Source organism: Nicrophorus vespilloides, unplaced genomic scaffold (genome assembly GCF_001412225.1).
Source record: "Nicrophorus vespilloides isolate i.1.1-1 unplaced genomic scaffold, Nicve_v1.0, whole genome shotgun sequence".
NCBI lineage: Eukaryota > Metazoa > Arthropoda > Insecta > Coleoptera > Silphidae > Nicrophorus > Nicrophorus vespilloides.
Window position 1 is genome coordinate 92,403 of NW_017095973.1, and position 22,043 is coordinate 114,445.

General features: G+C 30.8%; 1 protein-coding gene across 1 annotated transcript; it reads left to right on the forward strand.

The window, feature by feature from the left end:
• The first annotated feature begins 2,215 nt into the window (after nucleotides 1-2,215).
• Nucleotides 2,216-21,996, forward strand: LOC108569026 (peroxidase). The gene is made up of 8 exons (XM_017930406.1): nucleotides 2,216-2,388; nucleotides 19,216-19,373; nucleotides 19,432-19,808; nucleotides 19,876-20,072; nucleotides 20,138-20,679; nucleotides 20,735-20,891; nucleotides 20,947-21,422; nucleotides 21,486-21,996. The coding sequence occupies exons 2-8, from the start codon at nucleotides 19,219-19,221 to the stop codon at nucleotides 21,598-21,600; spliced, it is 2,019 nt and encodes a 672-aa protein (XP_017785895.1). The 5' UTR covers nucleotides 2,216-2,388; nucleotides 19,216-19,218; the 3' UTR covers nucleotides 21,601-21,996.
• The last annotated feature ends 47 nt before the right edge of the window (nucleotides 21,997-22,043 follow it).

A 22,043-nucleotide genomic window follows, 5' to 3' on the forward strand; every position in this document is an offset into this window, starting at 1 on the left:
ACATTATTGGAACCTGAGTGACAAAAGCACTCAGGACAAAGTTCAAGAGGTGGTACATTTTGTGTACCACCGCTTCTCAAAGAGTTAAAACACTATAGGAAACTGGGTGATCCGACAAAAGCGCATAGGACAAAAACGCGCAATAACATAAGCGCGCAGTAAAACAAATGCACGCAACACGTTCCGTTCACTGCCTTAGGTTCAGGGGAGGTTGGTTTTGGATGTATTGTATATTAAAAATAGAGACAAATAATTTGGTGATATAGGTCTTTTCATATTCACTCCAGTACCTTAGGTTACTCACAGCTAGGTAGGATTTGTTTTTTTAAATACATACAAATTCTCGTGCATTTGACGTGTTTGTTTCATTGCGCGCTTTTGTATACGCGCATTTGTCCTCTGCGCTTTTGTTACGACGCTAGGAATATGTCTTGGCTTGAGGACCCCTAGGCACTGCCTCATTGACTTAATGATCAAATTCACCACTGCGTGTAATATTTGGATTAAAAGAAAAACACGGGTGGCGTCATCTATGTTTCTGGGTCATTGCGTCGATGACGGAACGTTACAGGCTGATCAAATTTGCACGATCATTTGTGTCTTTTGGAAAATTATTTTACAATTATTGAGTAATCATTTAGTCTAGAAGATAAATAAATAAATCAATTAATAAAATAAAAAAGCTACAATTTCCAAATGGAAACTGCAATTTCTACAATTATTATTTCAAGTTTTAATTATCAACTTACGAATCTAATGAAATATTCTGAAAATATTGAAGTACGTCAGTAATTTTGTATGAATAAAAAAGTGAACTGAATCGTTCGTTTTGATTCATTTATTTTGCAATTATGTCAAGTTTGATAACGTCGAGATATAAAATCTGGAACAATTTGTATTTATCAACTGAAATATTATGCATAACTTTTATGTTAAATTCGGATATTCGGTAATATTTTCTATAAATATTAATTCAAAAATGAAACAATAACCCGGACTGTTTGAAACCGGACTAATTGAGGAAGTAAATAAAATAATAATCGCTATCGTTAATATATCTTTAAAACCGGACTATTCGAGTTATTAAAAATAATCCGTACAAAAAGAGACATTTCTCAATTAGAATTTCTTTTGTTTTGAAACAAAGCGAATCCGCACTGATCGAGGTATTACTGTATATTTAGATTAATTAAGTTTTTGAATTACCTAATAATTTGTGAATTATATGATAAATATTAGCAAACATTTACGAGTTTCATTTTACGACCCTTTTACAATTGTTTTGAAACTTTCAAAGTAAATCCGCACTGATTGAGGTATTACTGTATATTTAGATTAATTAAGTTTTTGAATTACTTAATAATTTGTGAATTATGTGATGAATATTAGAAAAAATTTACGAGTTTCATTTTACGAGCCTTTTAGTCAGAGGAATTATGTATAACTTAAATATTAATTTCATTAATATATTTTGAAAGATAATGAATATTTTGATGTATAATACATACAGATTTTGTTAACAATTTGTGATTTAATAAGGAAATTTGTAACATGATTTTGAAAACCAGTATAAAGATGTGGATAATATAATAATTATCTAATAATAATTGCGGACATAACGAGTGTGAAATGTGTGCGTGGTGTAGTAACTTGTCAGGTTCGGAAATTTCTAAAATAGTGAAAGAGACAGAAAATTTAAAAAAGAATTAGTAATAACAAGAGAAGCGATTTCGTAAATTAATAGAAAAAGTGAGAGAGACAGACAACAAAAACAAGAACTAAAAACGTGAGTGTGTTTGTGTGTATAACGATAATTGGTCTAGTTGTGAGTGAGACAGATACAAATTACCAAAAAAGAAAAGAAAATAGAAGGAACTCTTGCGACGACCTTCGGATGCGGACCAAAGAGATTGCGACAATTAGAACATAGTTTCAAAACTCACTTACGTATATTGTTTGTTGTTCCATTGTTTTGTAGAGAAATGAAGACTAATTGCGCTTTTCGTAAAAGACAACAAAAGCCGGGCGGCTCTGGAAGTGACCTTAATGGCGGAGGGTTTTTCCGGCGGATGCGTCTCCCGAAAATCCTGAGCGACATCGGGTGTCGTTGCTGCTGTTGCTGCTGCTGCAGGTTGAAGCCTCAGGTTAATTGGACTTTCTCTTTCTCGCCGATAGCCGAGACTTATAAGACGGGGTACGCTCCACGCACAGTCTTCAGTCGTGTGCTGTGCCGCTCCGCAAATTCCCCCAAAAATATACATATTTTTTTGTATATATATATATTGTATACTGTCTTTGGACGAGGGAATTCGTAGCTCAGTTCTGCACGGAGGCCGAAGATATATCTCCAGTTTCTTTGGAATTTAACCGGAAATTCTTAAATTTTTGGTGAGTCTTTTTTATACATCTGCAAACTTACAACGCGATTTTTCACTTATTGACAGACATTTTTGTTCGTCAAACGTCAAAAGTAAATTAAAATTGTTTTCCAAAGCCAACTTTCCTAAAATTATCCAAAATATTGAAGAAATATTAATTATCAGAATAGAATTTACTAATTCGTAAACGTCAAAAGTAATTGCTTTTTTTTCCAAAGCCAACTTTTCTAACAAAAAAAAAGATTATATAAAATGTTTGATTATTTAGAAATATTGAAATTTTATCAATTATAAAAATAGAATTTGAAACTGGAAATGCTCACGTTTTCTTAATGAATATTTTTTTTTTATCAAAAATTTATCGCAGTTTTTTAATTATTTAAAAATATTTCAATTCTTGGGTCACAAAAACGTAAAAAGTAACAATTTACATTATTTTTCTAAGCCAATTGAATCTGGACAAATGAATGAAATATTGTCAATTCAATTACTGAAATTGGTAAATATTGACGTGCGAAACTTTTCAATTTTTTTTAAACTTTCATTGTTTACTTAAGCCAATTTGTTTCAAAAGCAATAGAAATTACGATTTCGTGTATTGTTCTAAGTGTATTGTTTCAAGAAAACAAGTGTATATTTTTGTAATTACAAAAAAAAAAGAAAATTTGTTACCAATCATTGAAATATGAAAAAAATTGAAATTTTTGCATTAGTTATTAATTTTAGTTCCATTAATAATTATTGGTAATTAACAACAACAGTATAAAAAAAATGAAGAAAATTCACAGAAAATAATTTTCGAATAGATCATAGACATAATGATCTTAGTTTCATCATAAACCAAGTCCGAGAAAAATAAAAATGCTCCTACAAAACTCTTACAGAGTTAAAGGTTAATAACTACTTTTCAAGCATATTACAGAAAGCTCTAAGCTAATTGACGGGATTACGTCGCATTTTCCTACCCAATTCCAACAGATTTAGCAATTCTCGCAATTGTTCGGCAATTAGTTGCAGTTACTTAAAAAAAACGTAAATCTCGTATTTTGTGACAATTAGCTTCAATTGAACAACAATAGCAGAAAAATATAAAGTGCTGAAGAGTATGAGAGTTTCCTATGATCAAATGGTTTTAAAGTACGTAATAGTTAAAAAAATTACTTGTTAATAAAACGTTAACAAGCGGATGAATCAATGTTAATTTATTTAATGGATCGTTTTTCAAGGTCGAATTTTCAATTGCATATAAAAGCAACTGCAAATGCTATTATTATTATGTTGTTGTCTTGTTATGTTGAGTCTTCAGCACTAAAGTCAATATAGCAGAAATATCCGCCGCATGTCCGTAAAGTGTTAACATCAATATAAATATATAAATGTAAAAAAAAACATGTTTTTTTTAACAAGGATTTTATTGATGCATTTCAGGTGTAAACGGAATTTAATAAACCGAAATTATATTATTGCGTATTTTGATAAGATGACTTCAGAAGTAAAAGTTAGTATGGCATAAATATCCGCCGCATGTCCGCAAAGAGTTACCACCAAAAGTAATTTAAAGCGAATGTTATTTATTTTATATATATTCATACGTGAAATATGATCAGATCAATAAATATATTTAAATGTGAGATAAACATGTTGTTTTCACAAGGATTTTATTGATGGATTTTCGTCCTCTTTTTTCAAGTGCAAACAGGATTTAACGAACCGAAATGATTTGCGCAAATAACCATAAATTATAACAGTCTGCATCGGTAATTAACGTGTTCAAAGGTGTTCATTCATACACTTAAAAATAGATCCTTGTTATCGCCTTTGTTAATTAGCTGCTGTCCAAGATAACATTTTATAATGATATAGTAGGAATTGTTTAATTAAGATTACCATGGTTACATGAGTTTTATTGATAGAATCATAGACATTTCAATTCATATCAAAATCAAACTTGTTGCTGTCACATAAAAAAAATCAGCCAATTGGATAAATACAAACATAACAAATTTTGTTTTATTACGATTTCCATAGTAATATGGGTTTATTTGATAGAATTATTGAAATTTCAATTATCAAATTTGTTTATCAACAAAAATTAGTTTTTATAAATGATTCGTTTATGGGTGAAATTAATTAGAAATTTTTGCATAATTTGAAAATGCGAGGTTAATAATTAGTTTGCGGTGATCGTGTTTTCAATGTAGGTGAAAGATCGTTGTAAATGTAAAATATAACTACAAAGTATAAACGGTTTCAATTCAAAAATTTAAACGAGTTTACGTATCTTATGCAAAATGAGATACGCAGATAGAAAATATGTAGTTGCGAAAGGAAAGTGTAATAATTTCGCCATTCGCACTTAACATATACACACAAAACACGAGCAAAATCGGGATTCAAACATCTTTTTTTTCCTTTCATTCAAAACGCACGTAAATGCATTGATTTAAGTGGCTTCATTCCGTTAATGGACTGAATTTACATAATATTTAACTTACAAAATAATCTAATTTATAAAAAAAACTGGTTTTAATTACTTTTGTTTCTATTGTAAATAATCTTTAACTAATCAAGTAAAGTAATTAATTAAGTTGTGTTAATTTAATCAATAATTAATTAGTTGTAGTTTAAATATTAATCATGTTTCTTATTAGACTTTAATGAATAAGTGCAATTAGTAGTAGATATATTTGCATAATTTTTTTTTAGAAAGTTTTTATTTCAATTATCTATCGACCATATAAATTATTGTTTGTTATGTTGAGATTCTTTGATGATTCTTTTCACTTTGCGTAACAAAATTTTCTAATTGTTACGAAATTTTTATTGGAAAAATATACGTTTACATTTCCATAAATTTATATTCGTCATTTGTAAAAAAAAAATGAACAAAATTATCAAGAATACTACACAATTTGAACTATTTTATATAATATGTAAAAAAAAATCAATTTTAGACTCATAAACTTATTTATATTTTTGAGTTTGTCCGCACTATGCGAGGTTTAGGCATAGTGCGGGTAAACGGACTTTTTGAAACCGAACAAAGTGAATCCGGACTAATCGAAACCGCAATTTACAATATGAGTTATTTTGTCAGTAAACAAATCGTAATTAGTCGCAAATTGAATCGGTCATTTACTTTCGCAATTAGTAAGTGAGAAGGCCACGCGCCGCTTCAAATTACGCAATTATTTTTATAAACTTACCTGTTATTATTGTTGTTGCGGCGGAGCGTGAAATGCGCGGCCGCAAAAGAAGGCTCCTTCTTCTTCAACCGAAAGCCGCAAAAGGAAAACTGATTTCCGCTTAATTTCAATCGGTTTTCCGAAATAGAAATAAATGAACTAATAAATCAATTGAAGAAAAATTCTTTTATTATTAATTTTACTTGTTTCTTTCTTTATAAACGATTTAGAAATCCTTATGGAGAGAAAACGTGTATTACCTATTTATTGAAAACTTAATGGATCTAATTAAACTGTTTTTTTCTTCTTCTTTTATTTAACTGAAATATTCTTATATTCAATAAATATCTATATTTGGATTAAGAGAAATCTTTTATTAGTTTTAATAACCATAAAGTACAAATAATTATTAAGAAATATGTTCAATTCTCTCGTTCTTATTAGAAAAAAAAAAGATGCTTTACGTAATATTACTTGATTATTTGCAACTTTTTAAGCTATAAAATCTGTATTGAAAATTAATGTTATTAGGATTTCAAGCAATGCAGTTTTCTTGTTATTTTACTTACAACCTTTGAAGCTATAAAATCTGTATTGAAAATTAAAGTTCTTAGGATTTGTAACAATGATTTTTTACTTACAACTCTTGAAGTTATACAAATCTGTATTGAAAATTAAAGTTCTTAGGATTTGTAGCAATGATTTTTTACTTAACACTTTTGAAGCTATAAAAATCTGTATATTTATCATCAATTTATCATTGCAAATGCAATTTCATATTTATTTTTATATATTTAATTTGTTTATGTGTGATTTGCAAATACTGAATTGCTGATTTATAAATCGAATTGCATATCAGAATATGTGCAAACATGCATTCAAATCTAATTAAAATCAACTGATTTCATCATATTATATCCAATGTAGTATTTATGAAAGATATGTGTTTTCTTTTACCAATGACCCAAACATTCGTACACATTCGATTTCTGCATTAATTAGAAAGCATTGAAAAAATATAAAAAATATATGCAGTTTCTTTACATTTTTTCATAGAAATTATCGATAATTAATAATATCAAATAATTAATACAAACAAATATTTCAACATCAAAAAACTTTCATTTCATGATCATTTTCTTACATTCCAAAAATGTAGATTAAAATATATTTAATTCTTAGCAATTTATTATAAAAAAAAACGTATTTTTTTTTCAATGTTTTTTTGCAAAATTTATTAATAAATTAATACCAATAAATTATTGCTAATTATATTAAATTGTTTAAAAACAAATAATTTATTTAAATTAATGTCTGATTAAAATAAATATTTACTAATTTTCTATTTGTTGATTGATGATTTTTTGTTGTTGTTCATTTGAATAAAATCTCGATAAATTATGCTTATATCATTGTTAATTCAAGCAAACCGTATTAATTATTGCAATTAATTTAGAAATCGATTGATCGACGATAAAATAAAAACTTGTTCCGCTGATTTTGTGGTCAAATGGAAAGGATTTGTTGTTTCGATACTTTCATTTCGTTAAACGCAAATTCGCACTTGATTTACTTTTAAATAAGAAAAACGTAATTTGTATAAAGAAATTATGAATGTTTCATATTTCTTATTAATATGAGAATCCAAAATTAAGTCGCGTCAATTTTTCTAATGACAGCTGTCACCTTCTGTCAAACCGAGGTACTGTCAAAATACCGTTAAAAGTTGGGTTGTAGTACAATTTCAAGCAAATATGCAAGGTTGAGAAACGCGTCGTTTTTTTAATGACAGCTGTCACCTTCTTTCAAAGCGAGGAAATGTCAAACATACCTTTAACAATTGCTTCGCACAACAACTTCAAACAAATATGCAAGGTTGACAAACGCGTCAATTGTTTAACCGACAGCTGTCACCTTCTGTGAAAGCGAGAAACTGTCAAAATACCCTTAACAATTGGTTCCCAGTACAACTACAATCAAATTTGCAAGGTTGAGAAACGCTGTTCTAAAAAATATTGAAGTTAGAACTAAAAAAAAATATTTTGTTTATTAATAATTCTGTTTTCTCTTTACGATTAAATCAAGCACGAAATACTTAAGCGCATTCAGTAAGTATACTTAATAAAATAATATGAGTGAAACTAGATCTTCGAGTGTCGAGTATCTCAAGAATTTGCATTTTTATAGCTATATGTTCATTTTCAAATGCAAATTTACGTTTGGAGAAATTTTTGTTGTCATAACAACATAACAACTAAAAAAACTAGTTTTTTTTTTAATTATTGCGAATGCATCCTGTTTTGATGTGAAATCGAGCCATATGTTACCACGAACTTGATGGAATTCGGAGGTTAATTGATTCACAATTATTTTTTTTACATTATTCATCTTTAATCACGTTGTGATTTAATTAATGCGTCTGTAAAGTTTTATGATCTTCTAACGGTATTTTTTTTTAAATTATTGAATCATTAAAATCGAGCAGAAATTCTTTAACAATTTCTCAACATTTTCCAATTGGAAATAATTGGTATGTAGATTTTACTGTAATTACGCATTTAAGAGTGGAAAAATACAACATTGAACTTTACGAAAATAATGTAGATCTGAATGTCATTAACAAAATGGAAATAATTTCAATGTATAACAACAAATTATCTATGAAAACAAGAAAAAATTTCAATGAAAATTTTAAATTTTTGTTTTTGTAATTTGAATTGAAAATATTGCATTTTGTTAGGTTATTTAAAAAAATGTCATAAATTGTCAATTTTTCTAAAATTTTAATCAAAGTTATATAACAGTAACGAAAAGATGAAGAAAAGTTACGTAAATACATTAAAAGTAGTTATAAATTAAAGATTATTTTTAAATTCATGATATTTCCAATGAAAATTTAGTTTCCTCAATTCCCACAACTCTTTTGCATACTGGAAAGCTAATAAACATTATATGAATGGGAAAGTGAACTAAGTAAACAAAAAAAAAAGAACGAAATTAGTTGCATTTAATGTTCAAATTTTTGAATAGCTTCTTCACATTTTACGACGCAATTAAGTTAATTAGTACTTAGATATGTATTTCCTTAATTAATTATTTTATTAAAGTTTTATGTAATAATGAACAAGAGATTAATTAATTTTAATGCGCGTTATTTCTTGACAACTTACTCAAAAAGTGACGTAACGAAACTTAACCTAATTTGCATTCAAAGCACATGTGACAATTAACAGATTTATTTGACAGTTATTTATGACATATGTCAATTTTAATTACAATTAATTTCAATTAAGTTCTTCAAATTAACCTAATCTTAAAGGATTGACAATTTAGTGGACAAATTTTAGACAAAGATTTAACATTTTGAGTTAAGATATTTTTGTCCAAAAAAAAATCTGTTAAAATACTAAATCTAAAATGGATTAGTATTTCGTTCATAAACTCATTACTGTAGAAAGGCATTTTTCAGGATCCTCCAATTACGGATCTCGCAATGCGCGCAATTTCTTCGTAGATAATGACCGCAATTATTTCGTACATTTTCTTCAGCTTTGAAACGCTAGAAAAACCAGTTTTGGCGTCAAGTCCAAAATTGATTTTTAGTATTAGTCTTACTCGGAAGACAACTACGTTTTTTTTGTTTGTATGTAATTATATTCCAAGATAGAGTGTTATGTTTTTTTTGTTCTTCGATCCGAAAATAATCGAAAGACAATTACTCGTTCGAAATGGAAATTTCCGTTTGCAGAATACTAGTCTTGATATCCGAAATTAAAGAAAATGTATATATAAAACAACTAAAGAGTTGCGTAATTTGCGTATAAATACTTTGACCTGGTTTCACTTTAATCTTTTTAAGGTTCTTTTTAATTACTGTTGGCAATGTTATCAAAACATGTATAAATTTACTTCTTAAATTTTCTCTAGTTATTATCTAACCTAACCTATAATGTTTGATAACTTAGAAAAAAGTGAAGTAACAACCAATAGATATTGACATATATTTGACAGTTATTTGTGACAAATGTCAATCACACTTCATGGACAACATTAAATAATTCAATAATTTGATTAAATAATCTTAGTAATAATTTAAAGTTAATTTTTGAAGTTTCTGTAGTAATTATTGTTTAATTGTCCACATCGAGAATATTTACTGAATATTTGTTAGAAAATAGATTTTAATTATATGACGTAACCTATAATGATATTGCGATTGACAACTTGAAAAAGTGACGTAATATAAATGTTATCATGACAGCCAATAGTTATTGATCTATCTGATAGTTATTGACATATGTCATAAATGACATATGTCATTTGTTTATTTATATGAATTAAGTCTCAATTCTCTTAGACTAATTTACTAAATGTTATAAAAAAGTAATAACTAGTAATTTTATAATTTATTAATAAAAACATGTATATTAGAATAAAATGTAAGTACATAAACGAATTCATTTATACAATGATCAAATTGTAATTAGTAAATTCATTTATATGATTAATTAACAGTAGAAAGAAATCAATCAATATCAATAACATAGAAAGGTGAGAATTTCCATATTTCCATACAAATATTTCAATCGAATTCACTTTTAATTGCTGATTTATTCATTGACCGATTGTCTGTGTTCTCTTTATATTCAATTCCATTGAATGGTCGAGAACAAAAACGACGAGACGAAGTAAATCAGCTTTCTTCAGATATGGCACGTCATTGATACGGGTAAAAGTTGTATGTGCTAAAAAAACATTTTAATTGCTGAAATCGTACCGAACCAGTTTCATCGATTTGCATTGTATTGTGAAACCATTCGTCATCATTAAAAGTGTTAAATATTGATTTAAAACGAATGAAACTTATCAAAGATTAATTAAAAATCTGGTTTAATTTATCTATAAATGAGTAAATTGTCCATAAAATTGTACTGAAAAAAAATGTATAAATTTTCATCAATTTTTAAACATTTTTTAAATGAACCTGAAATAATGGAATGAAGCCATTACAACAGAGTATGTGATATTTACAAATGTCACCATGACAATCAATGGCTGTTGATATGTTTGACAGTTCTTTATGACATATGTCAAACTGTAGACGTTTATTTAAAGGTAATAACGTTTGTTTGTTTATTTGTTGTAATTCGATTCAATAATTGTTGATAATAATTGATTAATCATTAAATTACACTAAAACAATATAATCTACATTCACAGTACATGAGACAAATATAAATGTTACCATGACAACAACAAAAGTTGTTGATATATTTGACAACTATTTATGACATATGTTATAATAGACTATAGACATATCAGTAAATCTGTTTAATCGAATTACTGACATGTCTATAGTCTATATAATAGAATTATTATTGTTCATAATAATTGATTAATCATGAAACGATCCTGAAAGAATAAAATGCAGCCAATAAGAAAAATCTGAGTTTACGCAACGTCTGCGTAACCTCGTGCCAATATCAAGCGAAAAGGAAACACACAGATCCAGAGCCGTGCTTGGCCTAGTGCACTTGATCGCCAATTATTCCAATTCAACGTTTCCCCATACCAATTTGGCCGTTCGCAACGGGCTCACCCATTGTCTCTAATTGTCCATTCCGTCGTTTGTCGAGCATTGCGCAAAAATTATAGTTTACAAAAAAAAATATATATGTAGGTAATAAATGAGACTACAACAGACACGGAAAGCTCGACGAAGTGAAGGTGGGTTGACGGTGGTATGCAAAGTTTGCGCAAGGTTCAAGGTGTCATAAAATACTCACTCAATTGACACATCGCTTTGTTTACCAATGTCTACTGCGATTTGCGAGCGTTACATCCGTTATTACGAAACGAAATAATTGGAATCAATCAATATAAGAAGCAAAAAAAACAGAAACTTAAATAAATGAAAACCTTTTCGATTTCGCCATGAACTCAATCGGTTATTTTACATGCAGAACCTTAAATGGATATAATACTAAGAGACTGGTGGAACCGTAATAATTTTCGAGCGTCTCGAAGGAAAATGAAATAAAAAAAACAAACATAAATGGTTACATGTATGTCGGGTTACAAAATAATTTGCGTGCTATTGAAGTGAAAGGATCTCTATCCGCGTTCGCAGTGTTGTTTGAACGTTCGTTCAGGTATGCACGAGGAAACCTTTATTTATTTACTCGAAATCTGGAGCAAAGACCAGAGGAAAACCTCATCACGTTCCACTCATTAGAATAATGAATGGAGCTGACTTCCTTATGGGATTCCCCTCGCCTTACGCAAGCGAGAGTTTTGCTAATTGATAGGCGGGAAATTCGAATTGTTTCCTAATGTATCCACCGGCATCCTTGGATATATAATATATCAGTTATTGGTCCTTCGGATTTATCAGGACATGAAATTGGAAAAATTGTCGCGCGTGCAATCAAGTAAATGTTCAAGTGCGATTTAGTAATGCATATTCATCTGAAATGCGAACTACATTTTTACACCTCACCGACTCCGATATTAAACTACCTATGCAATCATATTTAATTAGATACTTTGTCTCGATTCTAACATGATCTAACTTTTGACTTATTGCATATTACGCTGTTATATTTCAAGCGAATACGAATTAACCAATACATCTCTTCAAATACTAATCAATTTAATGCATGTAATTATGCAAGTTTGATTGATAAAATCTAATTAATTTTGACATCATCCAATAATGCAGTATTATCTTTACATTATTCATGCATTAAGTAAATAGTTTAGAATTCCATAAATAATTTAAGTTTGATTTGTAAATCTTTCAATGCATGAAATTAATATTTCATAATTTCAAAGGTTAATAAACAAAAAAAAAACAAACTATAAAATTTGTAGAAAATTATTAATTTGAAGATTGATTCAAGACTTTGTTTATTAATTGCACCATTTTTGTATATAATTGAAGTGATTTATTAATTATAGTAATCAATTCATGCATTCATGACCTCGCATAGTGCGGTTTCGTTCAGTGCAGATTCAATAAATTCTTCAAAATTAGTAAGCATAAATATATTTATAATTAAATGATGAGTGTTTTTCTTCTATACAGTTAAGTCTACGTTATTTCTAGTTCCTCGAATAGTCCGGTTTTTCGCAATGTTTACCAATTACCCGCACTATGCGAGGTGTATTTTTTTCACAAAATAATCATAATGTATGAGTTTAGCTACAGGGAAAAAAAATAATTCCAAATATTGGACTAAAAAATACATTCTGATTTAATTTTCTTACGTAATTTCTATATTTAATTAAACATAATTGAATTCGTAAGAAATTATTACGACTCTTTATTGCTAATACTAGTTACAAAGTAATTCAAGCTATTAAAGTTTACTTAAGGCAGATTATATGTAAATTACTGAAAGATTGCAAAACCTATGATGTAAACATAAAATAGAAGAAATATTGATGATGACAACTTTTATTGTAACTTTTAAAAGTTATATCATCAAATTAATTTGTATGTGATTTTTGTTTAAAATTGAGATTAAATAACATTTGTAAAACATACGTGAAACTTAGATTAGATAAATCGATGATCGATCAACAATAAATTTGTAATTTAGAGATTATTGCACCGGATAATTCGAATACTTTATTCGTATAAAACCACATAAAAGCCGATGCAGTTTTTCTCTTGTTACTCGAATTCTCGGAGATCGTTCGACACGTACGTATTAATCGCGCATCAATCTTGGATGAAATTGCAATTCGCCATTGTTTCGCACGCACCTCATACGTCCAAACGATTCGACGAAGTAAACGGAATCCCGGCTTAACACGTACTACCTTTACTAATTACCTGTTGCTGCTACAAAATGCAGCTAAACACTAATTAAGACTACCTTTGTCGAAATCACCTTGCAAACAGGTGTACCTTCATTCCCTACTAATCCACATAGGCGACGATTTCTTTTGTCATTTTGTTTATTTTAATCGATTATGCAACCAACATTGATCGAATCGTTTTATAACGCGTTTACATATATACAATATGTTTGGAGGCGGCGATTTGCGTTTTGCAAGCGCTCGGAAACTGGACCGCATATAAATAAATTGCAGAAGTCGACAAACAGTAAACTCGGATTTTAATTCATGTTTTCTTTTTTTTTATATATATAATTTTCAATCGCCGCAACTATACTTATGTAACATTTTCGCCTCTCTGTCCACGGGAAAATCTCTATGGGAATGAATGACCAATGTCGAAACGGTTACACAAACACACTAAATGAGCGGTGGCGCGCTCCAATTTTGCTTCAAGCATTCCGTGGAAATTATTGATATATATCGCAACGAAATTACAGTTTTTCGCTTACGAAACGCATATTTATTATCAAGCATTTCAATAAATATGTCAATTTTGTTCATATTCAAATTTCTTGTTGATGAAACTTTTTATATTCGTGTTAAATTGATGATTATTGTTGTAGCAGCAGCAGTTCCACAAGGGAGTGTTCTAGGTCTTAATTAACAAGGCTATTGTATACTTCTTTTTCTACCGGTAAAAGAAAGGAAGAAACGACTTGAAATGACGCATTAGTAATGGCATAAGTAAATAAGTTTTCTATACTTCTTTTGCTACTTGCAGTAATGTAAAGAAACGACTGATACTACTGTTAAAATATAGAAGAAACGACCTTAAATGGAGCATCAGTAATGGCACAACTAAATAAGTTTTGTACGCTTCTTTTGCTACAGGTAATAATGCAAAGAAACGACCTTAAAACTTGCACTGGTGAAGTCAGAAGATGCGTTTCCTAATTGCGTAACGTGACCATCGATCCCGAGATTCATTCAATCACGAGTGAAGAAATAAATAAGATTTCTGGTCAGCAGAAACGCTCCAATAAATATATAAATTTCTTGTTGATGTTTATTTTAAATTCACGACTATGTCAACAGCAGTTCCACAGGGTAGTGTTCTAGGTCTCAATTAACAAATATTTTATTTTCAAAGCAGAAAAACTTATATGATTATAACAATTTGTACCTGAATAAATACTTTTTAAAAGCTTCTTTACATACTGGTAAAAAAAACTAGAAGAAACCACCTTAACTGATGCATCAGTAATGAAATAAATACATGAGTTTTCTAAACGACCTTAAAAGTTCCATCTGTAATACCAGAAGATGCATTTCCCCAATTGCGTAACGTGACCATCGAACCTGAGATTCATTCAATCAAGAGTGAAGAAATAAATAAGATTTCAATGCTTCTTCAGCTACTGCTAAAAATGCGAAGAAACGACCAGTAACACCATCAGAAACGTTCCAATAAAAATATAAATTTATTATTGATGATTTTTTTAAATATTCGAGTTAAATTCACGACTATTTCAACAGAAGTTCCACAAGGTAGTGTTCTAGGTCTCAATTAACAAATATTTTATTTTCAAAGCAGAAAACTTCAATAATTATAACGTTTGTAACTGAATAAATAAGTTTTAAAAGTTCTTTACATACAGGTAAAAAATAATAGAAGAAACGACCTTAAAAGTTCCATATGTAATACCAGAAGATGCATATCCCCAATTGCGTAACGTGACCATCGATTCATTCAATCGCGTGTTTATCGATCTTAATCGCGCTCTGTTGAAGCTCCGCAGATCGTTAAAGCAATGAGTTTCTAATTCATTGTAATTAAATACCAACAAGGTGTGAATTATGCTGCCACCGCGCTGCCACTTTTGTTGTTGTTATTGTTGTTGATCAACGTTCGCGCAAGACCATTCATCGAACGCTCCTGCAGCTGCAATTGTCGTTCACAATGAATCTCTTGTGGGCGTGAAGAAGGAATTCGATTCGCAATTAGATTGCCTCCAATCGCCTTGACCATTCAAATACTCTTCAAATAGAAATTTGTGATATACAAAAAAAAAAGAGGAATTCATTGAATATAATATGTCGATTCATTAAAAACCTTTCAAATTCATTTACGACAAGGACTTTTAAATTTTCTGTTAAATTCCAGTAGCACTTATGAAATCATATTTTATTTTAATACAAGGCTATGAGAATAATCCTTTTTTTTACTAATAAACAAAAATTAACCTCAGTTTATTGTTGCTATGTAAAAACTTTAAATTATCACCTTGACAACGATAATTATTTGACACAAACTTCGAGATAATTCTAAAATCTAAGAAGATTCTTCACTGTCTAAGAAATATTTTTGTAAATGAAAATACTAGAGAAAAATTTTTGGTTTCATCAAAAACAAATTTTCTGGTTAGACCTTGATAATTCAATTACATTATTTTTTGTGTTCAAATCTAAAAAAACGTTCAGAATTGAAAATTACTTCGATTATTATAATATATATCATTTTTTATAATTAAATAAATAAATAATTACCATGACAATGATGAATAACCAATGGAATTGTACAAGAACTATAATTATAACATTCTTCAATTATGTGCAATGAGACTTCTGGTTTTCAAAGTCCTTGACGATTCAATCATTTCCAATCTTCAATAATTAACACTTAATCAATATCAGTTTACCAAATGGAATTGAAGATGAAAATTTCCTTTCAAAATCCATTATTTCCAATAATTTTCACTTAATTATATTCTAAAAATAATGTTTACAAATTGAATTGATGAAATATTGAATAAGAAAATTTGATTTACAAAACATCACTTTTTACTTGATCGAAGATACAATTGATGATGGGAAAAAAAATAGTATAGACAGAAGTGAAAATAAAAAATAAATAAGGAATTAAACGCATTCTGCCTGATGTGTAAACAAAGTATGTTGGTCGAATGATGTAACTATGAGGTGTTTTTTTTTCTGCAGAGGTGTTTAGTAAGAGGTAGAACGTTGAGAACAATGCGATATTAACACAATTATCTCACCTTTGTCTGAGCCTAGATGCAGATTTTACGCTTTTTATTAAATATTGCGTGCAAATTTATTTATTAGTAACAATAAACCGGTAGAAAGTCCATCTGACGAAGTGAAACATAAAAAAAATATAATAAGAGGAATCGATTTTGGAATTAATTAAAGTTTTCCATTATATGTTTATAATTAGTTGCTCAAAGAGAAATTTAGAGAAACCATTGTTTTAGCTTAAACAATTTTGATTTTTTTTGTTGTTATATAAAACTAATTAGTTTTTAATTGATTTTTTAACCATAATTGGATCGTGTTCAAAAAATGACAGCTGTCACACACACGATGACAGCTGTCACAAAATGACAGCTGTCATCATCAAGTGATTGTAAAATAAATTGTTAGCATTTGAGAAACACTGATCTAGATAATAAGTTTTGTGAAAGTTGTGCGTTTGCAATGGGAAATGAATTATTTTTAAAAATGGAAATGAAAACACATGCATTTTCTTTTATAAACTTTTAAGATAAAGTTGCATCATTTGCGCGTATACAAAGAACAAACTTGAACTGTAAAACAAAACAGAGATTATTCACGTTTCCGTTTAAACTTTCAAAATGATTAGCATAAATCTCCGATTAATGAATGACTCACTGAACGAATTTTGTAATTATCCATTTCTTCAAACGCAGTAGCAATTGCTGTAATTAATGCAATCGGATAAGTAATTGAAATGCTTTGTTTGTCTGCGTTTGTAGACAGTTCATTGAGATAACGAGAGATGGAGCAAATTTTCGACTTAGATAAACGCGCGTGGAGAAGGAAACGATTAAATTATGCGCGAGGATTTCCAATGAAAGTTCGCTTTACTAACATACATTTGCTCCTACATTAATAGTTTTTTTTATTTCGTTGTTATTATTGTATATGCATTTAATTTATTGCTAATTTGTAGGTGAATTAATAATAATCATAATATTCGAATAATTTTGTCGGGTGAAAGTTATCCAACCATCCGCACCTTTCAAATGTGTAACTTTTTTTTTGTACACACTTTTTTTTTTAATTATTATTATTAATTAGTGTAACACGATGGAACCACGACCGAATAACTTATGCTAAATGAATTATTCATTTTTTCTAACATTATACACATTTTTAAGACATATTTTATATTTCAACAAAATGTCATAAAAGAAACGTTACTATTTGATTTTAGTGTCATTTTCTTTCTGTTAAGTTTATGTTAGTTTTTATTTCATATTCTTTTAGTGGACATTGCCTATTTTTTTTATTATGAAAAGTTTGATATTCTCGCAATTTCAGTCATTATAAAAAAAATAAACCAAAGTTTGTTATTTTTAAATGAATTTGTTTCTCTATGAAGAAAATGTCATAAAAGAAACGTTACTATTTTATTTTACTGTCATTTTTTTTCTGATGAGTTTATGTTAGTTTTTATCTCATATTCCTTTAGTGAACATTACCTAATTATTTATTATGACAAGTTTAATATTCTCACAATTTCAGTCATTATAAATAAATAAACTAAAATTTGTTATTTTTTAAACGAATTTGTTTCTCTATGAAGAAAATGTGATAAAAGAAACGTTACTATTTTATTTTACTGTCGTTTTATTTCTGTTGAGTTTATGACAGTTTTCATCTCATATTCCTTTAGTGGACATTACCTATTTTTTTATTATGAAAAGTTTGATATTCTCGCAATTTCAGTCATTATAAAAAAAATAAATCAAAGTTTGTTATTTTCTAAATGAATTTGTGTGTCTATGAACAAAGTGTCATAAAAGAAACGTTACTGTTTGATTTTCCCGCCGTTTTCTTTCCGTCAACTTTATGTCAGTTTTTATTCCATATTCCTTCAGTGGACATTATCTAATTTATACTGAGGTTTATTTATACGTTGTTTGCTATTTTTTAAATGAGGGAACAAAATGTCAAAGAAACGTTACAATTTGATTTTATTGCTATTGAGATTATGTGAATTCTCAATTAATATTCATATAAAACGGACTATATAAGTTGTCAAACTTTTGGTAGTCTCACAATAATTACAGAGATTAATAAAAATTATTAAAAAAATTGGTTATGATAAATTGTGGCAATCAAAAAATATTCATAATTTATCAATAAATTTCTGAATGATGAAAGTACACTAAGAACAACATTGTGATAGTTTCTTCGATTGTGCTAAATGCAATATGGAAATGTATCCAATTATTGAGTGAAAGTTTCCATCAATTTTTTTTTTGGAACTATTTGTTTTCCAAACCTGTGGAACAATGAGCCACAATTAAAAAAAAAGGGTAATAAAGAAACCAAAACTAAGACAATAGAAGTCTTCCGGTCTATACGAGATGTAGACAGGAAAACAAAATACGGATCAACATTTCGTTTTCATACGTGGACCATATTTACGTAACGAATGCAAGAAAAACGTTTCCTTTGCACGCCAACTTTCTATCCAACAATCGAACCTCTAAATCTTCCGCTCCGGGAAAAGACAACAACAGACAGCAAAACAGAAACTGGATCAGCAGAGAAGAAAAAAAAAGATGTACTTTCCCATTTTCCGAATTCCCATTAATTAAGCAATGCAGACTTAGTGTCTTTTAATTGCGTCGTATCGATTTTCCGCAATTCTATAGCTGCAATTCTCTCTCTCTCCATTTTATTTTATCTACATTTTTTTTCTTTTTATAGTGCGTTCTATAATTAGTTAATTACTTCTTTCTTTGTGTTTCCAGGTCATGTTGCCGTTTTTGGGCTTCGTCTTGGTGTCGCTGGTTGGTGCGGACCCACAGGGCCACTACAACGTTTTCCTGCAGCACGAGACGCCTTCCAGTTTCGGACAAGGCTTCGATTTCAACACGATACAGCAGAGTCCCGCATTCGGAACACCCAGGTACTTAAATACCCATTTGTAAAGAGCAATTTCCATCCTAATTGTTAATTTTTTGCAGCGGATACTTTGGTGCGACGCAAGCACCGCCAGCTGCTACCACCGTCGATCCTATCACTTTGGGATGCGGCACACCTCCAGCGTCTTGCCCTAAAACCAGGTACCGTTCATACGACGGTTCTTGCAATAATCTGAAGAACCCGGTGCTCGGTACACCGCAAACTCCGTACGTTCGATTGCTTCCCGCAGTCTACGGAGACGGCCTCAGCACTCCGACTGAATCCAAGACTGGAAAACCTCTTCCACCTTCTCGCGTCGTCAGTTTGCTGTTGTACCCTGACGTTCCTTTGGAAGATCCAAAATGGACTTTGAACGCTATGCAGTACGGACAGATCATCACGCACGACATGAGCATGATTGCTGGTTCAACTCAAGCTCGTGAGTAACATAAAAAGAACATACAAATTTGAACTGAAATTTACTTTTTGTTCGAATTCATTCGCAGAACCTCACCAGACTCGTTGTTGCACCGATGATGGACAACTCTTGGAGTTGGCCAACATTCCTGAACATTGTTACCCGATCCTCGTACCACAGGATGACCCAGCTCACGCCCAAACCAACACCAAATGCATGAACTTCGTGAGAACCATCACCACCAGAGACAGGAGATGCGTCAGCGACTACGAACCTGCCGAACAAGTAATGCAATTTATACAAATCTCAATTGATTAAAACTAATGATTTATTCTTTTCTCTTCTTGTAGTTAACCGTAGTCAACCATTTCTTGGACTTATCCATTGTCTACGGAAACAACAACGACGTGAACAGACAAGTAAGGGAATTCCGCGGTGGAAGATTGAGGGTTGATGTGAGGAGAGGAAAGGAATGGTTGCCACGTGCCGCCAACGCTACCGCTTCGTGCAGTATTCAAAGCCCGCAAGAGGCCTGCTACTTCGCAGGAGACACCCGCGTCAACCAGAACCCTCAACTCACCCTCCTCCAAACCATTTTGATGAGGGAGCACAACAGGATCGCCGACGTCCTCTCAAAGTTGAACCCTCATTGGGACGACGAGATCATCTTCCAAGAAGCAAGGAAAATCGCGATTGCCGAACATCAACACATCTCCTATTACGAATGGCTTCCAATCTTCATCGGAGCCGACAACTCGCTGAAGAACAAGATTCTCTTCAACACCAAAAATTATGTTGATGATTACTCCGAGCACGTGGATCCGACCATCATCAACGAACACGCCACTGCCGCTTTCAGATACTTCCATTCGGCCATCGCCGGACATTTAGAGTAAGTTAATTTGTTAATACCAAACATTCAATTGGTAATTTATTGATTTTTTTAGCTTGGTCACTGAGCACCGTTCCAGCTACGGTAACGTCCGTTTGAGCGATTGGCTCTTGAGGCCTGCCATCCTTGAAGAGGAAGATAACTTCGATGATTTGACCAGAGGTTTAGCCACTCAACCAGAATTAAACGTAGATCAATATCATGATAACGAGGTAATTAAAACTATAATTTTTATAAAATCAAAGCTTTAACACTTTTCTTTTGTAGATCACCCAATATTTGTTCCGTGGAGACCGTCCGTTCGGAGCCGACTTGAAGGCCATCGACATCCAAAGAAACAGGGATCACGGTTTGGCTTCTTACAATGATATGAGGCACTTCTGCGGATTGCCCAAAGCTCACACCTTCGACGACTTCACCGACGTCATCTCCAAGGAGAACGTGCAGAAATTGGCCGCCCTCTACCCAGATCCCGACGACGTCGATCTGACCGTTGGTGGATCTTTGGAAGCCCACGTTCCTGGAACTTTAGCCGGTCCAACTTTCCTCTGCATCTTGACCGAGCAGTTCTTCAGGACCAGAGCCGGTGATCGTTTCTGGTACGAGCACAGCGAACACAACAACGGATTCACCTTATCCCAATTGAACGCCATCCGTAAAGTGAGCATTTCCCGTCTGCTCTGCGACAACGGCCATCACATCGAAGCCATGCAACCGAGAGGATTCGAAAGAATCTCCCACAGGTAATTAAAAAAAAACGCTTATATCAAAAAAATCAATTATTAACACATCTTTCATCTCTTCAGCAACGGCGTCGTACCATGCGAATCCCTACCATCCGTCGACTTATCCCTGTGGAAGGATCTGGGCGGAGGTCATCAATTGGGTCACGGCTTCGAATCCTACAACTTCAAGAAGTAATCGACGAACGGAAAATAATGTGCATCGATAAGGAACTAAAACCTCATCCACTTCACTCCTCCTCGATCCTTATCGAAATCACATTCCCGATCCTCTCTTTCACTCACTCATACTTACTCATACACCTCTACATTATTGTCTTTGTTTTATTTGTGTGTGTTTTTTTTGTTTGTTTTCCTTTCAATCTACCCGATTTAATTTTAGTTCGATATAAATAACGTAATCTTAGGCATTATCTATCTATAAACACTACCGTTAAGTATTTGTTATTTATGTGTACGGTTTTAAATGTAGCGAGCAGTAATGTTAAGATTGAATTATATAATTTGCGTGTTTTAGATAAGAATCATCCAAATTATTACCCAATAAAAATTGCTTTTATTTTTGTAAATTAAATTGCGATAAGAATTGATTTCGTAAACCTATAAAACGCGCTGCAATTG

Coding starts and splice junctions, on each gene's coding strand:
- LOC108569026 (XM_017930406.1), top strand. CDS start 19,219: ATGTTGCCGTTTTTGGGCTTCGTCTTGGTGTCGCTGGTTGGTGCGGAC. Junction 19,809..19,875: donor TGCTGGTTCAACTCAAGCTC/GTGAGTAACATA, acceptor ATTCATTCGCAG/AACCTCACCAGACTCGTTGT. Junction 20,680..20,734: donor GCCATCGCCGGACATTTAGA/GTAAGTTAATTT, acceptor TGATTTTTTTAG/CTTGGTCACTGAGCACCGTT.